The sequence below is a fragment of the Saccostrea cucullata genome, unplaced genomic scaffold (genome assembly GCF_032062105.1).
Source record: "Saccostrea cucullata isolate Sc308-1 unplaced genomic scaffold, CSIRO_AGI_Scuc_v1 ctg3704, whole genome shotgun sequence".
In the NCBI taxonomy this organism is placed as follows: domain Eukaryota; kingdom Metazoa; phylum Mollusca; class Bivalvia; order Ostreida; family Ostreidae; genus Saccostrea; species Saccostrea cuccullata.
The window spans coordinates 2,831-12,526 of NW_026925839.1; the positions used below are offsets into that span (position 1 = coordinate 2,831).

General features: G+C 30.9%; 1 protein-coding gene across 1 annotated transcript; it reads right to left on the bottom strand.

The window, feature by feature from the left end:
• Window positions 1-346: 346 nt before the first annotated feature.
• Window positions 347-9,160, bottom strand: LOC134269885 (deoxyribonuclease-2-alpha-like). The gene is made up of 7 exons (XM_062752072.1): window positions 9,126-9,160; window positions 8,777-8,948; window positions 7,207-7,288; window positions 6,610-6,813; window positions 2,671-2,759; window positions 2,467-2,589; window positions 347-493 (listed from the first exon to the last, which is right to left on the bottom strand). The coding sequence occupies exons 1-7, from the start codon at window positions 9,158-9,160 to the stop codon at window positions 347-349; spliced, it is 852 nt and encodes a 283-aa protein (XP_062608056.1).
• Between the last annotated feature and the right edge of the window lie 536 nt (window positions 9,161-9,696).

The following is a 9,696-nucleotide window of genomic DNA, read 5'->3' on the forward strand; positions in this document are numbered from 1 at the left end:
AACTACATATTGTATTCAATTTCCAAAATATCTGACATAACAGATGAAAGCATTTATAAAAAGGAAAATAAGTTATACAAAAAATATACTTCTACTTGATAAAATAGTAACAGGTACATATGTTCGCAGCCAAAGGTAAAAATCAATTTGCTTGTAAATTAAAATTGTATTGAAAATGGCAAATCTTAAAAACAATAAAAAATCAATTTCATTATTACTAATAACACCCGGTAGGAAGGATAATTAATTGACTGATCTGCAAATCCATGATTACTCTCCTGAATTTTCTTTCCGATTGACACCAGTAGCCTTTCTGCTGTACAAATACATATTTTGTCATTACAATTCAACGCGAGGTCCGTCTTGATTCCTTTTCTTCAGAAGATTCCCCTCCCTTGCATCTATTTTTCTCTTCGATCAGTTCTCGAAATTCTTTGGCAACCTCTGCATTTTTTAAACACAACACTAATCCACCTCTTTTAAACTGAGTTATCTTTTGGTCCCTAGCAATGAAAGATAAAAAATAAAATTATTAATATAACTGAAATATCAACACTATAAATAGCATAAATTGATTTTTTTTTTCTTGTTCAATGCGTTCAATATCGTAATGATATGGTTTTTGTCCATTGGTGAGTACTAATTCGGCTTAACTCCTAAAAACAATCCTGTGAAAAAATATTTTTTAAACATTTTTCTTTTCCTTATGATCAAATTCTACACAACAATGTTTGAGATTGTTTGATATTCAAAGTATATACTATTTCAGTTTGGAAAATATACTTGATTCCATTGACTCAAATGCAATAATCATGGATTAATTGTTCCTACTTCATTTTTTTTTTCCTTTGAATTGTTTTATTGATAAATCCTTTTCCACTATAAAATGATTTCAAATGACATCAAATACACAAATTCAAAATTGATCATTTCATTACTGTGGACTTAATAGGTAATAGTAGAAGCTACAACGTTTGTATGCCAATATGTTTGTCTATTATTTACACACGGAATTGAAAACGGATTATTTATCATGACAAGGGGTGTGTGTGAATGGTCAGCAGGCGATGCTTACTCCCACCTCTGATATTATGGAGATCTGTGTTTGCTCTGCTCCTATTTTCTATGTTTTAATGGAATTTTGGAATTTTGAGCTTGATTTCGTACCTTATTTTCATATACTGTAAACCAACTTTTATTCGCGTGCGAGAAATTTTCGCGAGGAATATTTCTCGCCACTAACTGGTTTTTGAGGCCACTGTGTCTATTAATTACAAATCCAAAAAGGCTTGATCGCGAAAATTAATCGTCGCGAACAAGTTTACTCTTGGTTAATCGCGAAATAAAGTCGTCGCGAATAAAAGTTGGTTTACAGTATCATCTAATCATCATTTTCCTCGAAAATGTTGGATTTCTTACTATAATGGCTGGAAAAATTAGAGTTCTCGCTCATTTACATATATCTATTAGTTCATGTTTTCTTAAATTGGAATAACAAATACATGTACAATTTGAATTTGGACTGTGATTGGCAAATAAACATTATGAGAAACGCCATGCTGGCGATTTAATGGGTCTCTAATTTGAAGAGTTGCAGTAATGAAAATCAAACGTATTGTTACCTCTTCTTGTGTTTGTTAATGGCACATACAGTATTTGAAAGATTACAGCAGTTTTACACGAGGACGAGCTTTGACGAAACTGACTTTTAAATATTAAAAGGTTTGTTAGTTCTTGAAAAGAAATTTTGAGAAGGCAAATTTACGCGATAAAAGAATATAAAATATGTTGACAAACGGAGTCATGCAATTGAAGCAATAGGAATATTTTTAAAAACCTTACGAAAACCGATATATGCTTTTCGATGCTTCGGTGTTTTTTTTTTTTTTTTGTACAATACGTGTCCAAATAAAAAGTACCCTATTGCCTATTAAATCAGGTGGAATTTTCAAACTTTTTAAAATTGTTTGACGGCCCTCTCGATTTTTTTTCAATCATGTGCAGACGCCGATTTTTATTTATTGTAATCTGCTTATTTAAATATCTTGACAATAGTGTAACGAAGTTTGATAAGAACTCCAATTTTTCCGAACGATACACGCAAAGTCTAATCTGAAAATATTTCAAAAGGAGTGAAATTGTCCCAATGATCATAACGGAAAACATGTGAATCCATAAAAGAATGAAAATTTGAGTCTAATCAATGCAGAGGTTTGAATGCTTGAATGTTTGTCTGTATCAATTTTACATCAAGTAATTAATTATTAATCAATTACAATAATGACAAAACTCAGCTTTTTGGTCTTATCCACGGTGGAGAACCGAACATGGTTGTCTCTATCGTTATTACAAACACAATGTAATTGACTTCCACAGGCATATTTTTTTTTTAAAAGAATCGATTGGTCAACCTCTCGAAGTGAAAAAAAAAAACAGAAAAAGAATCAAGGGGCATCAAATATTCACATGTCTGTTTATATCACAAATACAAGTCCATGGTTTATTTTTTGCCACGGCCCACTTCGAATGATCAAGGGATGTCTTGTAAGTCAGCCCATTCTTAAAACAGACATTTTCCACATTAGTAACCTGGAACTATTAAAATGAAGTTATGTTTAATCTGTTTTATATGGTGTATGATTGATAAAAAAAAGTTCAAACAATACATACCTTGCCGGTTGAAGAATTCAAATTGGGTCGCCATGTTTGAACATATAAGGAATCGTCAAACTTCTTTCTGATTAAATCCCGGTATAAATCTACATTTTAATGAAGTAAAAATAAATTATTAAATTAATTATAAAGGTCGGTTTAATGCATGATAAAACTCCCAATTCATACATTGAATACTCTAATTCACAATCTTAATATTTTCTATAGGAATCATTACACTAGTATATTCTATTGATCTACGGGTAACTCAATCAGCTGATTTTTCTTAAACATATCACACACTTTTACAGTGAGTTAGCTAATTTTTTGCTGTCCTGGTGAGTTCCTTTTAATGTTAATCAAGTATATGAATTTATTAAAGTAAAAAAGCAAGAGCCTTCTTATGCATAAAATGGCCATGTACTTATATCAATTGATTAACTATCACCCTCTTTCGCATTTCATATATTTAAAATAAGGTAGACACTTGGTGCTTTCATTATCTATAATAAAATATCGTTTTGAGAATCCGCATATTGGAAAACAGATTTTGAGAAATTGCAATGTTCTTGAAATTTGCAGAAAACAAGCGTATTTGGCTACCTTCAGCAAAGAATTAAAATACGAGCACACCATACGATCCAAAAAATAAAACATGCTTTTTGATCTTCAGAAACAGAGCTTTCATTGTGTATTTGCATATTTTGGATCAGAGGTTGTGCTCTATATGAGATATTGAAAAAATGCTTCAATTTTAGGTCATTTTCAAAGGAATTTAAAGGATTTGAGGAGAATGATACATTTTATGACGTCATAATGCATTGACTAGATGTAAAATTACGTCACGATTAATAGATACGTGGTCACCAACACTCCAAGTGATAAATACTGCATTTGCAAACTAGATTTAGCGGTTTTGATTTTTCAGAAATTCTAAGGGCAAAATAAGGCTCAAAGTGGCTCTTGCTCTTTACTAATATGAGGACATATATTTCTTTTTATGATGCATGGTTGGGTAATACAAGTATTACAGTAATTTTTCAAGTAAGTCAGAATGTCATATCGTTCTTACATTTTTGACATGACTGCTAAAAAAATTCATCACCCTGTAATAGAACAAGATAACAATAGGAAGACCACAATAAAGAAACTTCATGAAATTTTAACTGTTTTCGAAAAGAGAAAATAAGCCCCGGGACTCAAAAACTGCATTAGACAACACCACAAAATAAAATAGTTCGTGATTGACTAAACTTATGTGCTAAATTTCAATTCATCGCAAATTGATTAAAGTTAGAAAAGTTACTGATATGGATTCGGTTGCAGAAACGTTAGTTAAATTAAATGTAAGTTAAACTTTTAATTGTTAGTGAAAGATTTAACTGTCAGTTACATAACAAACCATTAAATATGGGTTGCACGCAAAGGAATTAAACGTTCATTAGTTAACTATGACTTAACTCATCGACGTTAATTAACAAGAAATTAAATACGTCTGCGCGTTCGGTTTCCTTACAAATGTACACACGAATACAGAAAATGGCTGCCAAAACAGATATTTGTTCGAACTAAAGCATAGCGGAAATAAAAGTTGTGATGGACTCTGAGGAAAAAAAAACCCATCTCTTTATTACTTGACCCATTTTCTATCTTAGAAAAATTAAACAACGCCACACTCATATCTCACTCATATGCCTAAATTCATCTGACACACCGACTTTCAATTGATCCTTAAAAAAATCTCTCGATCCACCTATACCTGCGCACTATAATAAAAAAAAACCCAGGTACATCACTGTGTAAATCTTTGTTTCAGAACTGTAAGGTGTGGACCTGTATGATTTCTTTTTAAATATTGCACTGTTACTGTTATTGTTTGTTACAGCTGTATCTTATCGTTGAACATTTGGTATATGGAAGGCCTGATCATTCCTCTCGTCCCCCTTAACCTTTTTCCCTATAATTGCACTTTTTCTGTTCCTCATACATATTTCCAAACAAAAGTAAATCCGCTATGTCTGTTTCTAATGATTAGTTCACTATTTGATGTACCTTATATACCTCAATGAATTATGTCAGCTAAAATAGATGTGTAGCTAATGTTTGACTATCAAAATAATTTTCGTGCAACCCGGTCGTTACATTTTACCTCGCTTTAACGTAAAAATTGCAGCTAATTATATTTACGTAACGTACAGGCAACCGAATCAAGCTGTAAAATAGATCAAAATAATAAAAAAATAATAATAATAATAAATATCACTATAATGTCCCAATGATCACTTTAATAAATGGGTAAAGTGGTAAAAATGCTTTATGCATGTTTACTCTGATTAGCAATAGAATTACTTATATGAAGAAAGACCACAGATACTATTATGTGTTTGTTTGATTTCTCAAGATACATGATGGCTTTATTGTCAAAATATGTGGACAACATGTCATTTATTAAATAAAATTTAACTTGTTTTATACTCAAAGAATTTTTTAAGTGGTCTCTTGTATTATAATTCTGAAATAGCATATTTCAGGTACCTTCTCCAAATAAAGACGCTTTGCGAACAATTTTAACACTGTTTTGCCTGCAAATTTCATAGGAATAATACATTTTGTGCAAGTAAGCTCTCCATTTAAAGGCAAATCTCCAGACTTTGAATAAAAGTAGGGATTTTTAGTGGCAAATGCTCTACCTGTAAAAAAATTAAGATATATATTAATTTGTTTAGAAAAAAAACCAAATATGCAACACAATTGCAAGAAAGGCAAAAATGAACATTAGACACGCAAGGAAAACAAGTGATCCATAAATCGTTGTGAGTCTTTAAGAAAACATTAAAACACAATTGCTCAAGAGAAATATCTCTGATAAGGAAGAGGACCCCATTTATCCTGGAATAGGAAAAACAGGACATGTATAAAACACTCTACAAATGAAGGATGTGGAGATAGAGAATATCATTCAAGTCGAAGTCCATAAAACAACCCCGTAGAGGTAAGATGAGGTGTATGTCAAAACATCCTGACGACAATATGTTCACATGGAGATGAAAAAAAAATGTTCTGTTTTACATTTTATTTTGCTAATGTCCATATAAACAAAGACGAAAATTTATGCTGTCACAAGAATGTAAAATTAATAATGTAATAAGCATCCATGTCAGATTAACATTCCCTATCATTTCTTTGGCTAGCAAATTCTACTGCCTATCAACCTGCTAACGAAATGGATGTGTATTGCCGAGATAGTACAGTTTGTTCTAATTTAAATGGGTTTGTTATTTCCCTTTTTTCTGAATACATGTAATTGTTTCAGGTGAATTTACTAGATCTTTGAAGTGTGGAAATGAGCACAAACTACTTTATGCGGTAATGGTCAATATTTGCACCTAATATCAAAATTTTACGGAGAAAAATATAATGATGTTTTAAAGCAAAGTGATATCTGCAGACTTCAAAGCACCAAATAATTTCATCAGACATGACTTCATATGTTTGACATAACTTGATTTGACGTAAGTTTTAAACGTTCATGATTTCTACAGAAAATGGAGTATATTACAATGAAGAATATTACGTCAAAATTTTGAGCAAATTAAAAGACAACAAGCACAAGTCTGATCAAGCTCATTTTTTTGCTATAATGAGTAGAAGATAATATCAATGAAATGTGTAGTCTTGAGCAATCCTTTGTTTTATAATATTATAGTAAAAAAGTAAGTAAACTTTGTATGCTTTTCCCCTTTTTCCGAAATAAATATCCGAATAGTTGTTAAGTCATAAAAACAAAAAGTGTCAATAACCTGCATTAATATATTAAAACATTGATGTTTTTGTTGATTTAGAATTTGAATGCATATTGTTCGTTATTTCAAATGACAATGTAAATTTGTCTGTTCATTTCAATAACTTGTTTTTTGTAGTGTTTAATTTTAAAACTCAATGTTCAGTAAAACATACCCAATGTTTCCATATACTCTGATTCCAATGTGACGCAGAAAATTATCTGTCCGAACTTTGTCTGACCATCGTTATACGTATAGGAATCGTCGATATTTTTAATTTTCTTTTCTGGAACTGCAGCTGGAAACTCTGGTACACTTGATATAATCCAAAATCCAGAGTCCTTGCCAAATGCATAAACCCCTACAGTGAAGTTAAAAGCTGTGTTTAGAACCCGTTTGCAAGATATTACAATATCAATAACTTTAACCATCTAAAAAGTACAGAAATATACTATTTTTTTTAGGGGGGGGTCTTTTTTCATAACATTTCACACTGTGTATAAAAGATTTAAATTGAGGGTTTACGTAAAAATTAGTCACTTTAACTGCTTTTATTTATCCCCCTCTTTCTAAATGCATGGTACATGTATAGCAAAAGTGAGTCAAACTGATTACTGACGTAAAAATCCGAATTTTTATATAACATTAAATAAATAAAATAAACGATTCACAACATTGAAGCTGTAGAGACTCCTGATCGTTTTATAAAACAGAAAAATTGTATACAATTGCAGAACATGAACGTAAATATTACACACGCTCTCTTACAAACCTTTTGAATGTCCATAGTTTTGTCCTGCATTTTCATTTGGAGGTTGGTCATTGTACATTCCGGAAGTACGAAGCATACTGGACTGAACATAATAATTACACACTTTGACAAAAGCGACATTTTTAGCGGTTTAGAAATTAATTAGTACTATATATTATGACAATAATAACACAAAAAGAAATCGAATACTTCATTATTATTTTATTATTTTTTGCATCGATATACTGAAACGGAAAAGAAATTCAACATCATATTTTACGGGTGGGGGTGTTATTATATATATAAAATATAGTTTTGTATTTTAAAAGTATGGATGCCTTTTTTTAAATATCGGTTATTTAACGGATGAAAGATTATCAACCCTTTACAGTAGGTTTGGGTCATCCTAACATCAAGCAAATATTGATTGTGTAAAAAAAACAACTATTTGCAATAATATAAAGTTAAAATGGTAATTAACTATTTATCAGTCAGGGAAGCAAAATGGGCTATGTACTCATTTCAATTGCTTTATCCGGTAATTCTCAAAATCAACATAAATGTTAAATGAGAGTTACAAATTCAAACTTAACTATATCTATCTCTATATATATAAATTATGGAAATTCACACCCGCCGTGTGCTTATTGCCATGATTAGGAAATAACGAAATCTGTCGTCAATTCAGTGTATAAATAATGGACTAACAATTGGTATGAAAAAACGTCAGTCAGCATTTGACTTAATGATAAATTAGAATTGCTGATAAGGTCATTGTATCGACCATAGAACTTACGAAATGATGACTTTTAAAGGGACTGCTTGTTTCATCAATTTGCTTGTCAATAATTTACCTCGTTTTAGAAATTGTTCATACGTAGAGCATCCTCTTGCGTGTCGAATCAACTGAGATATATATACTCTGAATGCAGGCGATGAAGGTATATTGCTGCATAAGTAAGGGAAGTTGACAGAAAAGTTTAAGCCATCACGTTTATCATATATCTTAGTTGTTAGACTACCATTAGTGTCTTTTTCAAGTAATATATCCAAGTGTGAAGCAGACTTTTACAGTCTCGTTATGCATTATCATTTTTTGTTGGTTTGAAACCATAAGATATGAAATTCAAATATTTGTAGCAGTTCATTATGATATTATAAAATAACAGAATAGATATTAAGAAAGAGCAAATTTATAGTTTTCCAAAAAAGGAAACTTTTTGCAGAGAAAGTACATGTAGTCCCAGAGAGTAGCTCTAAATTTTCAGGGAGAAGTCCTAAGAGGAAAACAATCACATACATGTAAATGTATCAGAAATATAAACAGTTTTTTCGTATTATTTGAAATAGAGAGGATCAATATAGAGTAATAACACAATTTCTGTTCGCCAAATAACTGACTGTATAACTGTTAAAGATGCCAAAGACACTTTCACAAAAAATATACTAGTATTCATATAATATCCACTTTCACATCCAAAAAAATACTGTCTACAAAGCATAACCAACAAAAATACACTTTCATTAAATATAAAGATATTTTGCAATGTTTACCAAACATAAAAAATATATGTATAAGCATAAGATTTACCTTGCTATACAAAGGAAGAAGTGTTTGAAATACAGGATTTGCTTTTGTACTTTGGATGTCCCTGTTGTAATGAGAAAATTTCGGTGATGTTTGATCGGAATCCATATAAAAGTATTCTGATCCCGTAGTGTTGAAGGTGTGTTTTAATTCTGGTACTTTATACACAATAAACCTATAATACATGTAAACATTGGGTTACATAGTATCTCTGTACATAGTACCAAGGTATTATTAAGTAAACAGCAACGTTGCAAATGACTTTAAAAAAACTTTTAAAATGGATATTAATTTATGCTAACAACGTAACTTAATTAAAGGTACAGTGAGCACTATCCTAACTTAATGATACTCTGCCACCCATATAAATTTAATGGCAGTATCCATGTTCTGCTATGGGAAACCCAAAACAATGTGTCGAATCAAAAAGTAAATTAAAAGGTGATAATTGCCAATATGTAATGAAGATTCTGTGAAAGTTTCATCAAATTTCATATAGTGGTAAATGAAAAGTTGCTGATAAGAGATAGGTATAAAATAAGCTTAACAGACAGACAGACGGACGCCATCCCGATTAATAGATACAACTCCCTGTTTTCAAGATGAGAAAAAATAATAATTTAAACTTTTTCTAGATTGCTTTACTTTTACCGCAACTTTCAAAAGACAAATTGCTATTTCCAAGTCATCAAAATTTATCCTTGTATCTAGAATCTACGACCGGTATGGCTGATATTAAGCTATTCGAGGCTAAAGTGATACTTCAAGAAAACCCTAAGCGTCTTCCAGGTGGTTCACTAAAAAAAACCTATAGTTAACTATTGTCAACTATATTTAACTACAGTTAACTATAGTTGACTGTAGAAAATCAAAGTGTTAAAGTTTTCGACAAGGTTTTTCAAAGTACCCCCTTGCTTGTCGTA